Source organism: Haliaeetus leucocephalus, unplaced genomic scaffold, assembly GCF_000737465.1.
Source record: "Haliaeetus leucocephalus isolate CR32 unplaced genomic scaffold, Haliaeetus_leucocephalus-4.0 Scaffold153, whole genome shotgun sequence".
NCBI classification, from domain to species: domain Eukaryota; kingdom Metazoa; phylum Chordata; class Aves; order Accipitriformes; family Accipitridae; genus Haliaeetus; species Haliaeetus leucocephalus.
Genome location: NW_010972589.1, coordinates 429,655 through 445,193, shown reverse-complemented (window position 1 = coordinate 445,193; position 15,539 = coordinate 429,655). Strand labels below are relative to the sequence as shown.

Below are 15,539 nucleotides of genomic sequence, written 5' to 3'. Positions count from 1 at the left end.
TGAAGTTCTCATTTTTCCCAAACACTGCATTTCTTTGCATTCTCAAAACACCCAAGCCCTCTGCTAAGCCCAGCAGTAACAGGCACTGCTGCTTTTTTCCAAAACTCTTTGCTAGTTTTATATGCTATAAAATACTCCAGCACGATAATTATACTATTTTTCTCCCATTCTACTTTGCAGTATTCTTCAATCTGGGGTGTGTTAGTGGGTAGTTTTCAGTTGAGAGCAGGCATACTGAAATGCATGCGGTTTATTTTTACAGAAAGTTCACAGGCAATCAGCCATTTTATTTAATTTAATCTCATTGCTCCTGTATGCCCTGGGAACTGATTTGAAGTGCAGAGAAGGAAACAGAAAATGGGCAGATATGTACAAATGTTTTAATTTTATTCTTCTATGCTGTTAGGCCATGGAAGTGTATGTATTTTAAGTTGCTCTTCACAGCTCAGTCATCTTCAATGACAAAAAGGGGCTAGACCTAGATTTTCTTCAGCTGATGAGAGGTGATAGTGGAACAATAAGCAGCGAAGGTCTTAGTTGCTTTCAGTACAGTAATTGCAAAGCCTTCCATGTGAGCATGGCTTCACCTGCTGCTGTTAGGCAGCCGTCTCTGGGGGTGACCTGTGGCAACTCCTCAAGAGCACACAGAAATGCTCTGCGACAGTTCAGGGCAGGAAGCAGCAAATAACACTGTTCCAGTCTGAACTGCAGGGGTTGTTGAGATGGTAGAAATTTAATTGCTTGTGCTGGAATCAGGCCAGTAAACAGGGTCAGCTCTCTTGTCCTTTGCAGAAGTATTTTGGCACATCTCAGATGCAGCAGCAGCACTTGAAGTTGCAGCAGAAATTTTTTGCAGCAAGCTTCAATCCCATCCTGAATCTGGAGGGTCATCCCCGCACTGAGAAACCTACCGTGTAACCCTGTTACCTAAGGGTTCACTCAAATAACGTCAATGCCAGCCACAGTCCAGCTCAGAGTGTCTGTTTTCACTAGCATCTTTTGCCAAAATCTTGGCTCTTTGGTTTGGGGTAGGGCGAAGGTGTATCTCTGCCACCTCATTCATATGCCACTGATGATAGCCATGTGTCGGTTTCTTCGTCTGGTGTTAATCTTTATTTGCTTTTTTTGAAGGAGGAAAGGTGGTTGGATACAGGATTATTTTCAAAACTGCTAAGTATCTGTTAGAACTGTGATAGTTCAATGGAAACAGAGAAATCCCAAAGATAAACTTGATACTAAACAACATTAACTTTTATTGTCACTGGAAAACATGCCAAGAAACAGAATTTGAATTGGTATTTCCTTCCTAAAAATCTTAAAGTTGCGCTTCTTACCTCTGATTCTGGGCACTTTGGGCTCTTAATTTTGCTGTATTGTGAATATGTCAGAATTTTGTTGAGGTGGTTTAGTTCCAAACTTCGAACCTTCGTTTAGTCACAACAGATTGCTCACAAGTGAGAAATAGGATAAGCACAGAAACTCTTCAGAACAAATACATTATTTCACAAAAATCGTTATCTGTTTGTATATGGTTCAGAAGACAGAGACACACAAAATTAATCAAATAAATTACTGTTTGCACATGCTTTGCTTTGCATATTTGGCAAAAAAATGTCACAATAGTGATTTAAGGCAACTACTTTTAGAGCGTTCTGTGTGCAGCAGACTATTTGTCTCTTAGAAATATTGTTACAGTCATAGAAAGCTGTCAGATTCCTTCTTTTAGTTCTATTATATGTAGCTGAGTTTCCTTAGGAGTCAATGTTTACACAACATGTTTCCTTGCTGAAGAAGCAGGGAAGGATTCATATAAAGCAAGATTAATATATTATTTTAATTGTTGATTTGGACTGTATATATATTCTATAATATATGTGATATTATATACAATACTATATATACTATATTTTATAAATGTATTCTATATTCGTTACATTAATATAGAATTATAATATGCTACATTATAATGCATATGTATATTCCACAGTGTCTCATCTTCTCCATAGGGGAAGAATCTGGCCTCACTAGATGCTATAGCAAAGCATTCAATTACCTCATTAGGCTTAGGCTTTCATCTGGTTTCTAGATCATTTCACCCATGTGGAAACCTCAGTGGTTCTATTTTCTGCCAGAGTTTTTCTCCCTTCCTTCCATGTCTCTATCTTTACAAAATGTTCTCTCAGAGGAGACTGCTGTGTTCAACCCATCCATATATGCCCATACCTTCAGGTTTGCCAGTCACATAGGGTAACTGTGGTGCTGGGCACTGGCACCTTGGCTTTCCAGTCTGTTCCTTCCTGATTTTCAAGAGATGTTGGAAAGAAGCCTGGCTGGCAAACACAAGAGTTCCCTGTTCATGTGCCAGTTTTCCCAGTGAGCTCACCCTCAAGTTTCCACCCCACCATACAGCACATTTGCTTATACAAAAGTGTCATATCCGTTGTTATGGAAAGAGATAAACCCAGAAAATATAGAGCAGTTACTGAGAACTCATAATTATGGAGAACATCTGTTAAACACTTGAATGGATACGAGAGGAATACAAATAGGAAAGGAAGCCTGTATAGATTTAGACAGGCAGTTAATGTAATCTGTTAAAGTCTTAGTTTCTACATAGTACAAGAACAAAACCCAGAAACTAGGTTACTGTACGTGTACAAAAAAACAAAGATCTGAACAGTTATATAAAAAATATGGGATACGTCAACAATGTTGCTGTTTCACGGTTTTAGCTTGCTCATAAGCTTCCAAGAAACAGGAAAATATCTGCTATTTAGCTGATATGTAATCTTTTTTGAAAGATCCAGACACCATGTCATGGTCTTAATTTAACTTTTACTGGAAATCTTTGACGATACATTGCCGCGGGAGCTTGCGACAGTGCAGGGTTTTAGATTCTTCATGGAGATGCTTTCAGCATCCATACAGGAGATGAATTCAGCACTAAATACAACACAGGAGATAAAATAAGACTCTGACCAGAAAACTAAGTTAAAAGCAGTGCTGAAAAAAGCTGGAGGTTTTGTTTTTAAGTACATAATCTGTCCACTAATCAAAAGGAGATCTGTGGAGGGTTCACCTTGAAGCAACAGTGTGTCTGTGTGAAGGCACTAACTGAGGCTCAGAACAAAAGGAAAGAAAAACAGAAATGAGACCATTTACATCCAGTGATGACTGCTATAACAGGTGCAGAGTATTCAGTAGAAGTTTTACAAGGATGGATTTAAAAAATCCAACATGTGAATGAGATAAGGAACTGTGACCTTTATTCTTACACCTTTACCCTTAAATTAAGCTTGGGTTTAACTTTTAACCTTGACCTCTTATGTTACTTTAGCCGTTTTAATTATAGTGGCCTATGCACTGTGTCTCTGCTTAATCTAGAAATCTAAATATTTCATCTCTTCATTTCCCATAGGAAACATGGTTTAGAATACTATTTTAATAAACATTTAGTATTGCTTCACATTTCTTAATTAATTTCTTGTCCACTTTATACTAAAAACTTTCCATGTTTGAAACCTCTGCCTGCCTTAGTTTAATAAATTACCCGTAATTGGGAAGGTCCACCTCCACTGATGTTTATGCTGTGGTATCATCCACTGAATAGAGTGACCAGTTCAGGGCCATTAAAGCTAATGCTGTTTGCCAGGTCATTCTTTTGGAATGATATCCAAGAGACGTGGAATTAACTCCCCCACTGATTGACAACAGAAAGAACAGTGTAATCAGTCACTTTGTATAAACACTCATCATTATTACAAGTGGTGTTCAGGGACAGTTTCATGCTGCTCTGGTAGGGAAGAGCATTTTGTACTCTTTCTGCCAAGTATCATCATCTTCCTTTCCTGCTTGAGATATAAGGCAATGGTTGATTTTTATCTGCTGACTTTCAGAGTGCAAGATAAAACTAACTTGAGCTTTTTTTAGGAACTGAGAGTAGACAGTGGGAACTGGATAGAGGCTTGTTCTGTCTGAGAGCTTTTTGATATGCACCCATGAATTATGATAAACTTTACTGCTGTGCCTGCAGCTTCTCTAACAGGTACATCAGAGAGGCCTGCCGATGAGCAATGCCTTTTATTTGGTACATAGGGAATTGTTTGTGAGATGAGCAGAAGTCTCAGATACATGTAACGAGAAGAGGCACTACTGGGTCAGTACACTAGTTTATCACCTCTCACAAAAGTTTTGGAAGACAGATTCTTTTGCATAGGGACAGAACAGACTGTGAACCAAAAGGAGGGATACTCATGGAGAAAACTACCTGAGAGGTATTGATAATCTCACAGCAGGAGCCTTAGGGTAGTGTTTGCAGAAGTTTTTGCTGTTGTTATGTTTTACTATTTGTTTTGTGTTTATCATATGATATGTGAAAAAAGTTGCACATTATGTTACAGACTATTAGGCCAAAGACATAGGCTCAAAAACTGGAATCTCATTGACTGAAATAGAAAGTCAAGTCACCATTTTATATTTGTTTTAAAAATGCTCCAGCCTGCTTTCTCATTTGTTGGACAACTAAGTCATCATGAACACAAGCAGAATACTGAAAAATTGTCCCATTTCTGTGTTAAATATTAAGTTGCTAGGGATGTTTTGGATGAGGAAATACAAAAAAAGAAATGTTGCAATTAACACAGAGTTCTTTGCCCTTACTATAAAGAAAGTGTAGTTTCTAGTAAATTTGTAGGCATTCATTTCAACTACACAGATCTCTATTTTAGGCCAGTGCACAAATGGAAGTGTGCATTCACGTCCATGCTGAACCCGATTAGTAATTGCAGTTTCTTGTATATATACTGAGGATTTTGTTGCATAAACCTAACTGTGACTGCAAAGTAGAAGCTTATCACTGTCAAAACCTACAGAGCCATTGAAAATCCAGTTATAAGTTGTCCCTCAAATGATGTAACTTACTGTAGCGTATTTCTCTGTTTCAGAGGAATATCTCTGGGGTTCATTTGTCAGCACTGAACAGGGTGAAAGATATACGCTTGAGGCTCCTTGGCACCCTTGTAATACAAATAAGGGTAATCACCAAACTGTGGCTTTAAGTAATTGGTTTTCAAATGACCCTGATGGTTCTTAATATGCTGTGAGCTGTCAAGAAGAGGCAACATCCAACTGCAAGGCTTCTCATCATTGCTGCGCCACTGCCGTTGTGCTCAAATCTCCAGTGGTGGTGTAGACTGGGTTTGGTGATGATGGTTCTGTAAATGGTCCCTATTTTCATTTCACTGGCAAGAAGTGAAATAGGCTCAGGCTGGTGTCATGTCACAGCTCTCAATAAAATATGACTCACTCACTCTGATCATGAATCAGAGGACCTGCCACTTTTTGTAGAAAAATAAGACTTATCCTGTTTAACATCTTTGTTGGCAATGTAGACAGTGGGATTGAGTGCACCCTCAGCAAGTTTGCCGATAACAACAAACTGTGTGCTGCGGTCACCACGCTGGAGGGAAGGGATGCCATCCAGAGGGACCTTGACAGGCTTGAGAGGTGGGCCCACATGAACCTCATGAAGGTCAACAAGGCCAAATGTGAGGTCCTGCACATGGGTCAGGGCGATCCCAAGCACAAATAGTGGCTGGGGGATGAAGGGGTTGAGAGCAGCCCTGCAGAGAAGGGCTAGGGGGTACTGGTGGATGAAAAGCTGGACATGAGCCGACAATGTGCGCTGGCAGCCCAGAAAGCCAACTGTATCCTGGGCTGCATCAAAAGAAGCGTGGCCAGCAGGTCAAGGGAGGGGATTATACCCCTCTGCTCTTGTTGAGGCCCCACCTGCAGTACTGCGTTCAGCTCTGGGGCCCCCAACATAAGAAAGACATGGACCTGTTGGAGCAAGTCCAGAGGAGGGCCATGAAGATGATCTGGGGCTGGAGCACCTCCCCTGTGAGGACAGGCTGAGATAGTTGTGATTGTTCAGCCTGGAGAAGAGAAGGCTCCAGGGAGACCTTATAGCAGCCATCCAGTACCTAAAGGGGGCCTACAAGAAAGCCAGAGAGGGACTTTTACACGGGCATGTAGTGATAGGACAAGGGGCAATGGCTTTAAACGGAAAGGGTAGATTTAGATTAGATGTAAGGAAGAAGTTCTTTACAGTGAGGGTGGTGAAACGCTGGAACAGGTTGCCCAGAGAAGCTGTGGATGTCCTATCCCTGGAAGTGTTCAAGGCCAGGTTGGATGGGGCTTTGAGCAACCTGGTCTAGTGGAAGGTGTCCGTGCCCATGGCGGGGGGGTTGGAAAAGGTCCATTCCAACGCAAACCATTCTATGATTCATTCTGTGACTCCCTTCACTTTTCTCTCCCAAGCAGATAATTTTAAAAGCAAACTTCCCATGTGTTTAGATCCCCAGGAAGATAATTTTTCTTTGTTTTTTGACTGTGTCTTGGGTGCTATACTCACTGCAGCATGTTGAAGGAAATGCTGAATCACTTACCATTAACCAAGAGGAATCTATCAATGAGTCTGTCTCAAGTCCCCTTCAATAGGCACAGGATCTGAATCCAATAACAACCCTGTCAGCTTTTAACATCAATTACCACCATCTATGTACAGGAGGCACAAAGTTATTGATGAAATCCTGGCACATGTTGAAGTTAATAGGAAAAGTCACGTTGGCTAGAATGGAGCCAGGGTTTCATCTAATGCTTATGGAGCAAACTCAGCTGTGCTGGTGGACTGATGAGTATCAATCCATTCAAATTCAGCAGAACAGATGTAGTTTTCAAAAAGAATGAGGCTCTGTAGTCAAGAAGAAAACTTTGAAAGTTGCTTCTAGATTGGCTTCACAGAGGCTGCACATAGTCTAATAGTTAGGGTATGAGCTCTTTTTTCCCCATTAGTCCAGGGTTTTTGAGTAGTTTAGTTTGAAGAATTGAGTTAATCTTTCTGAGAGGAAGAAGTTCAAATATTTTATGAACAGTCCTCTGAAGAAGGTTTAACTTCAGCCAGTGAGAGACTTGCAACAACATTGGTTCATTTTGACTGGTTCACTCTATCCTCACTGGAGCCCAACTTCAGAGGAAATCTGAAATGAGCCAGAAAAAGTCTACTTTAACTTTTTGGAGAAGTGCAACTAGTGAAAAGAGAAAACTGTGATGATCAGCTTGGATATAAAAAAAAAAACAGAGCAAAGAATTTCATATGCAGCAGGAAAGACCAAATTTCTGGAGAGCTATTCTCCAGCACATAACCCAGGGTTGTGATGTGTATAATGTAGAATTTGGCCTTGGAACATCATGACTACAGAAACAGGATAGCTTGAAGTGTTTTAGCTTTTGTACTGAAGGTTTTGCATAGCTTTTCTCATACCCAAGTGGGGTGAACGGGTAGGTAGTGCATAAAGACCTTCCTATAAAAAGACCTTCTTTGAAGTATTCCAAGTGGGGTACATATACTTCAGGGACGTACAGTAGGAGGTTTACGTCATTATCAAGTAATAATAACCCTGATGAGAGACAGACTGTTCCAGAAAAATCACTTTGATGATCAAGTAAATTTTTTTCTGAGATTTTTTTTCACCTTCTCTGGCTTTTCCAAGTCTTTTTTTTTTATTATTTTCTCACTGATCCTAGAGAATGAACCAAAGAACAGTTTCCGTTTGTAGCCTTTTGCCACATCATACCACCTGCAGCTCAGAGTAATTCTAGAAGTAGAGAAGGTCACTGACATTTGCCTCAAGACTTGGTTTCTTTGAGAGATATTAAGTGTCATATAAATGCTACCTAAAAATTATTGTGGTGTTATTTTAGTTTAGAGTTGAATGGTAAGAACTGTATACCTGACTGGTTTGTAAGTTATTACATTCAAGTCCAAAAATGAGCATTCTCCTTCTTGCCTAGCCACAAGATACTTTGTTTCACAGAAACGCAAGGAAAAGCCATCCAAGATGGTTTCTGTTCAGAATTTAAACCACTCTCGTTCAGTACTGTTCCCCTAACACCTAGCTAGGGACTACGGACAATTAATGGGCAAAGATAATTCTCTTCCTTGAAAGGCAACCTTCCACTCCTTATTGAGTGTCAGGAGATAGATACTGAAGTAACAACACACAGAGAAATCTCCTTTTTGATGCGATATGTGAACTAGAATCTCACCTGCATCACAGCCAGATCAGAGCAGGGAGCCTCCTGTCCACGGGACTACTCTGGCTGCTGGAGGCTGCTGCCTTTCTGGCTGTTCTGCTCTTCTGCCAGCACAGAGCAGCTGGACAGTGGACCAAGGGTTTGGTCTTCTCTGCCACCAAAGCCAGTATCTTTTGGTCGCAAGTTTGTGAAGTATTTTAAGTTAAGTAAGCTCTTGTGTTGTCAGGAGGGCTGTCCAACGCTACACCTCTCCAACTAGGTGGCAAGGTAGTACCAGCACAGGCCATACTGACATTTCATAACTGGAGCTTGAGCATATGCAGAGCTGGAGAAACTCAGGCTGGCAAGACTGGGAATTTTCTAGTTTTTGCTGGCTTTGCACATGCTATAACCTGCAGTGTCTGGCCAGCTGAGGGAAACTTAAATGGGTTATATTCAAGAAGTACATTTCCATGGTGTGGCTGTCAGCTGCCTCCAGATAGGATTTAGCATGAGGCTCACTGCTAGTCTTTTAAAAACTAGCCTTCAGAGCATGTTTTGGGCTGGTTCATAAATTGCAAGGTTAAGTTACAAGTCTCTCCTTTACCCCTGCCTAAAGGTGCTGTATATAACAGTTCTCTGTTCGTGACAGCCTAATGGGGACAAATCACTTGAAGCATTTCCCTGAAGATATATAGGGAAAATAATCTCAGCACCTACAGACACGCACACACAAATGCAAACTTACAGTAGTCAGTCTTTTACTTAGTTCTCCTTGTGGTTAAAGCTGGATAGGATGGTGAGCATGGGAAGAATTATTTTATGACAATTGTACAAGAATTTTGCTCAGTGAAAACATAGTCTGACTCTCATATTGAGATGTGGAACACCACTTTCTGGTCTCAAGTCAGGTCATGGAAGTTAAACTTTAAAAAAATAATGATTGAGTGTGGATCATGTGCTCTGGATCTGAGGTAGGAATTCTTTTTTTGCTGTTGAATTATCAAACAAGAAAACTGCCTTGCTCTGTGGGAGACACTGGACAGAGAAATTGATTTACTTCTTATCTAGGCATCATCACATCACAGAACATCAGTATTGGCTGGAGCTGGAGGATGGTCCAGATTATATTTCTGTAAAATATAATTAAAATCAGAAATTGTGCAAGTGAGGTTTTTTTGCTCATGCAGAGGTAGCAAGATTAATCTAGCTGACATCTTCTGGGAAGCATTAGGAAATTCAGCCAGAGAAGCCTGTGCTGTTGTAGCTCCAGTATCAATGCAATTTTTCTTGCATGCTGCTCAGAAGTTCCCTTTGTAGTGAGAGTATTGTCAAAATCTACGCTTGATGAAAAAGCTGAACAGAAATAAAACCAGGGAAAATTTCCATCTCTATCCACCTGAGATATCTTTTTCTTTTTAAAATAGACTTTTCTCCCCCCCTTCTCCAGTGAAAATTTCAATTTCAGCCTGAAAGGAAATCTTTCATTTTGTAGCATTTACAAGAAAAGCTGAAGGAATGGAGATGTGCGTACCCAGAAGTGATCCTCTGATGTTCTCTTAACTGAGTCTACTGGTTAGCTCTATCAGGCATAGCGCCTTTCCTTGAGAGGCCCTGACACAGTGTTCCTTCTCCCTGCAGTCAGCAGGTATTTTGGGGAGGGAGGAAGGACCATGCAGGAGTAGGCGTTCATCATTCCAGTCAGCGCTATTCCATTACCATGCAGCATTAGACAGAAGTTTTTATTCCCTGCATTTGAGCTTCTAACCATAGGTAGGAGACTGAATTCTTTCACCACTTATCTGAACACTGATTTACCAGTGTTTAAAATTAAGCATACGGAAAGCCTCCTTGAATTAATGAGACTTTTAATAGACTGTAAGTATACTGATAATCATCTGCTTAAGCAACCTGTAAGAGTACAGACCCAAAGAACACATTAAGGTTTGCCTAAAGATAAAGGACGATTTGTGGGGGATTTGATTTGAAAAGCACATAGGGCCTTCTTTAAAAAAACAACAGCTTTGAAGTATTTCATAGGGAAAATAATCCTTCGGTTATCACCTCTGGTCTTTACCTGATTCTAGATTATTTGCAAAAGTCCTTCCCTGCTTATTTTATCTGTCTGAGTGGGTTTTTCTAAAAACTTCTGGACCCCAGTATTTATAAGATTCAGAAATACTTTTCACATACAGCTGAAATGCAGAATCATCACTGTGTACAACATGTTTTTCAGACAGTAACAATTAATTTCTATGGGCAGATGTGAAACTGAAAAAAGAAGAAGTCATAATGGATGTACATGCAGGAACCCCCTTTCTTCCTTAGCTCTAATTGTGCAAATGGCACTGAGATAATACTGTAATTGTCTTTTCCATGAAGCCAACATGAAGATCAAAGTACCATCTGGCTTTCTGAAAGCTAAGGTTAGAAAGCCTCTAGCTTGAAAGAAAAAGCAGTTGGATCCCTGTTGGGTGGACATTTTAAATGTAATTTAACTTTGCTCATCTCCAGTTAAGATTCTAACCACAAATCAGCACACAGAGCTTTTCACACTTCATAAGAGTTAGCATCTTTTCAAAGTACCTTTTCCTGGAGGTCTCTGATAACTTTGGATCTGTTCTTGTGTTTATGCTCCAATAGAGCTTAAAGACAGAACCTGAAAAGTAAATCTGGTTGGAAAATTTCACAATAAGGGTTGGCTTTTTTCTTTGTGAATTACCCATTTTTTTCAAAAACATTTTTTGAAAAGTTCCCAATGTTACTAAAACTATACTTTTTGCACATTTATATCAATTTTGCTATGACATTTTGACAAATCTTTTTACTTAGTGTTACTTTTAGGATCTTAATTCATTTTCACAATCATTACAGGGAAAAAAAATTGTTTTAAGTAACGCTTAATCTCTGAAATCCATTTTTTCATGAAATATTTAGAAAGTAATTTCAATAGAAAATGACTAATTTATATTAACACACAATATCACAGAAAAAGAAAATTAATCTGTTTCAAGCTCTATGAAACAAAAATGATTGCAGGGTTTTTTGTAAATTAAATTCTTTTTCTTGGATTTTTTTTGTTACCAGCTCATCGAAAAATTGCAGTTGATAATAAGCATAGAGTGATTATTGGTGAAGATTTCATCATAAAGAATTCTCCAGGGCTGTTAGTGATGAAAATACTGTGTCGAGTTTTGTTCCAGGCAACATTACCACTATCAGAACCAGAAACCCACTCTTGCTTGATCATTGTTGTGTAAAATTTAGCTTATAAACAAGCATACAGAGGAACTCCCCTGCCTTTCCCTCTTAACCTCCACCCACCCCTGCAATGTCAAAGCTGCTGAAAAGGATCTCCAAGTCTTAGAGAAAATATTTTCACTTTTTGACCTGGAGCTTCCTTTTGTCTGGGATCCCTGCATAAAGTAAGTAAGCAAAAGCGCAGGTGGTAGGATGGAAAAGTAACGGAGGGCTCAAGAACGAGATCTTTGCCTGACCAGTGAACTGTTTCAACTGATTAACTTCTGTAGCAGTAAGAGACATACTTGTACTCTTTCCCTATAGGCAGTCCTTTGTACCTCTACCACACATCTTCTATACGGATCAGAGAAATTCCCCTTGCATCCAGCCAGACCTCTTCCTGGGGCTAAGTGGAACAGCATTGAAAGTTCAAAAGAAAGCTAGAGTCATTGTAAAAAAAGAAAAGAACCTAAATGATAACATGGGTGGTGGTATACTGCCAGGAGGAGTCCTGGGTATGAGTTTAGTGAAATCACCACCTTTGTGTTGCTTCTACAAAGGCAAATAAGGTGCCTGGGCACTTAGCAGCATAATAAATTCAGGTAACTGGCTTAGATGTAGAGATCAAGTATCTTCCTACCTATGCTTCAGGTCAATGGACCTCACATGGACAAACCTTTTTGTGGAAGAGTCTATTTATTAACTTTCAGCTGTGGTGGGAGGATGTGAGATGATGAACACCCATTAAGGCTGACTTTGTGAGAGACTCTGCCTGTAGTGAGTTACGCTGTTTCAGATAGTCTTTCTCCTGAAATACTTTTTGTCTGTTTGCTCTCACTCAAAGGATTCGGTCATTTTGCCAATATCTCAAGCTTTCTGTAGATTCTTTCCCCTACCCTCAAAGTGAATTTACAAACCCGTGGTTTAGTGGGCCAGTGAAAAGGGATTGGCCACGGTGCTCACCTACCAGCTTTGACTGGATTATTCAGACTGGTTAGAACGCATAGCTAGTGGACATGGAAGTCTGTTTCAATAAAATGCTGTTCTGGAAATATTTAACATTCCAAATCCAGTCAAGATCCAGTGATTTCAGTTCCCTTCAGGGTGAACTTAAAGTGCCCCTTTGGACCAAGCAAACTTCAAATGCCTTGAGGTTTCTCTGAAGACCAAACCTCGCTCTTCTTCTGGTGTCGTGTCACCACCAGTGCTGGGTTAAAAGCACTGAGCCTCACTGAGACAAAGTGGCCTGATAAAACGCACTGTTGTTAAGCCTTGTACCCGAGTATTCCTGCCCCACCACCCCCAGTTATGTTTCATTCCTGCCTTTCTCCGCAGGGACCTCCTCTACTACTTCCACCAGTCCAGTCCTCACCCCACACCCATGCACAGACCTGGAAGACTCGCCCTCAGGAGGGAGTCGACGTTACCCTCAAAGCCATCTGATAGCCAAGTGTCAGTGCACTCATGCGACAGTGCAGATGGCTTTGAGGCATTTCTGCTTTAGAAAAAAAAAGGAAAAAAGGTATTTTGTAACAGGACATTTTTGGTAAAGGTCTCCTGATTCTGTCAACATATGCAAGCTTTATCTAGGGAGACCATGAGGCTGAATTTGGGATTTTGTTCTTTAAAGTTGTGAGCCCCTTTGTTGTCTTTGGGCCAGTTTTAAAATTAACATTTAGCAAAGCATGTAGTTATTACGATGTGCTTCAGTCTTGGCTAGCTGAATTGTATTTAGCAATGTCTGTAAAATAAAATTCTCACAGCTCAAACTCATGGAGATATTCATGCTTATGCATGAATTTAGGAATGACTACCAGCGAGGTTTGATTTGAATAGTCACTCTTGAGCAACACTGGAAAACAGCCAAGATATGGGCACCAAACACCGATGTGTATAAATTCAAAGCCATTTCAGAAAATGATCTCTGTAACTATTGTCTCACATTCACTGACTGTAAAAATGAGAATGGTAATGTTTGCCCACAACAACTAGGGTTTGAAAAATTAATTTATATTTGTAAAGCACTTCAGTGAGGTAAGTGACTCTTCATTCAGGACACCATTTGACCATGAACATGCAAATACACATAATCCTGTATTTTTACACCTAGCAAAAAGATGGAATCAAGGAATCCTTTCTTTCTAAAATACATTAACTCGCTTTCATCAGCCAACTCCATAACACACAACTGTCAGTAGCAAGCTGTGTTGAGATTCTACTTGTCATTTCATTTTGATCTAGACAAGAATATGTTTTTAGTATGTCTTGTGATTTCCTCCTATAAAACACTCTACCCAATGCATATCATAATTTCTCTTGTAGTACTTTTCAGTGTAACCCGTTTTCTGTCTGAAGAAAAATGTGCTCTTTTGTTCTTTTCCCTTTTGTCTCCCCAGTGCATAGTTTGGGACTGGGATTCCAACGGAAAGCATGACTTCATTGGAGAATTTAGCTCGACTTTCAAGGAAATGCGAGGAGCTATGGAAGGAAGACAGGTAAGTGGAAACCATCCAAGCAATCTCAATATGTAAGTTTTGTAGAGCAGTGTTCCTCAGACAATCCTGTAATAAAGCAAGTAACACTGCCTCATCATCTCTCCGAAGTTAGTTGCTGTGTTGATCTCTCCCATAGGTTTTACTGTTATCTGGACATGATAATCTGAAAATGCAAAAAGCAGCCTTCCCTGTACATCCATGCCTGCAATACTTAAGGTCTTTTCTAGTTCATGTTCTACAGGCATTTCTTTCTGCTAAGTTTTATTTCCTTTGAGCCTGAGCACATGGTTTCTGTGAGGTGCTGTGCTGTTACAGGAAAGCAGATGCACAGTCTGGGTCCTCAGAGCATTTCCCTACCAGCCTAAAGGCCTTTATTGGGTGAGGGTCATTCTCTGTCTTTCTCCATTTCTCATGTGCTGCATTCATTGCTGCCAGCTCTAACCTGAACCCATCACGGAGAAACTAATCAGTTTCCTAAATATCTCATGAATTACAGTCCTAAGGGAAAATGAAATTGTTAGCTTATTAATAATTTCACTTCTTATGTCAGCCTGATCTTTTCAAATTGATGGTAATTATTGAATATGATAAATGATTTGGCATATTTAATTCCAGAAATTGTCATCTTCTATTATTACTACTCCTGAAGGTGTTAGTTTTGATAAATTCTCTGAGGCGGAGGTAAAAAGGTTGACTTTCTAATCAGCTGGTAATTTGTATTCACTGCTTCATGGTGATCTCAAAACCAAACACAAATGCCTAATAAGCTTTATTTGGGCTTTATATTAAGGTTTTGTTTGTAATGTGTTAATAGAAAGCTAACAAAGAATCAAAAGGTATTTAATAAATGGTAAGCAGTCAGGCTATTCCATAGGTCAAGAAGTTTTTATGATTCTTCTAGATATTTTCTGTTGATGTTCTTAGAACAACCTAGAGTTTAGCAAATGTTGCTCATGTGTGTAAAATACTGTTGATACATATTAGTCATATATTAACCTGTCATAAATAACTTCTGAACAGAACCTGAGTGTAAATGAAACCCTGTTTTGTTCTCTCAAATTAAGTCAGAGGATCAAAACTTAAACCAAACAGAATTTGAGTGGAAATAAAACGTACCTAAAGAGGTAAATAGATTCCAGAGTGAATAACATTAACAAGGCCAGTGATGTGACAACTCCAATTTTGTATACAAATACCTCTGGCTGGGAAAGGGACTGTGTGAGAGTGGTAAAGGGTGTGTATTTCCAATGTAAATGTCTTCAAAAGAGCATCACAGTCCTTCCCAAACTGACAGCTTGTTAGCCAAGACAAGAGACTTGCAGTCTAGAGTGCCAGGAATGGCTGTGAAGGATAAACTATATATTCTTTATTATGATGGAGAAACAGTCTGCTCTTTTCACCCTCACCTAGCGAAAAGGATGGTTACTCTTTCAGAGGCATAAGAAGTTAGTACAGCAATTTGTCAATTCTTGTTCTAGGTTGACACTACAGTATCAGAGTGCCATCCAGGAATGTTTTAATGTTGCACAATGCTTCAAGTGCCTGAACCTTTCTCTTGCTAAGGGCCTGCGATTTGCCATTCGGCAGGCTGCCTTTCACCTGTAACATTGCAATCTGCTTTCACTGCAAAAGTGCAGCTTTTCTCCTCCACACGCCTAAGGCGTCGTGGCATTATTTCTTCCTTGTTGCTCTCATTCTGTTGTTAGTGTGCAGTTATTCTGTGGGCTCACA

General features: G+C 39.8%; 1 protein-coding gene across 1 annotated transcript in view; it reads left to right on the top strand.

Moving 5' to 3' along the window:
• CPNE4 (copine IV) overlaps positions 1-15,539 on the top strand; it is a 192,940-nt gene that overhangs the window by 125,407 nt on the left and 51,994 nt on the right. The window contains exon 7 of the mRNA XM_010562021.1: positions 13,710-13,808. Coding sequence (XP_010560323.1) covers positions 13,710-13,808 — 99 coding nt within the window. The remainder of the gene's footprint in view (positions 1-13,709; positions 13,809-15,539) is intronic.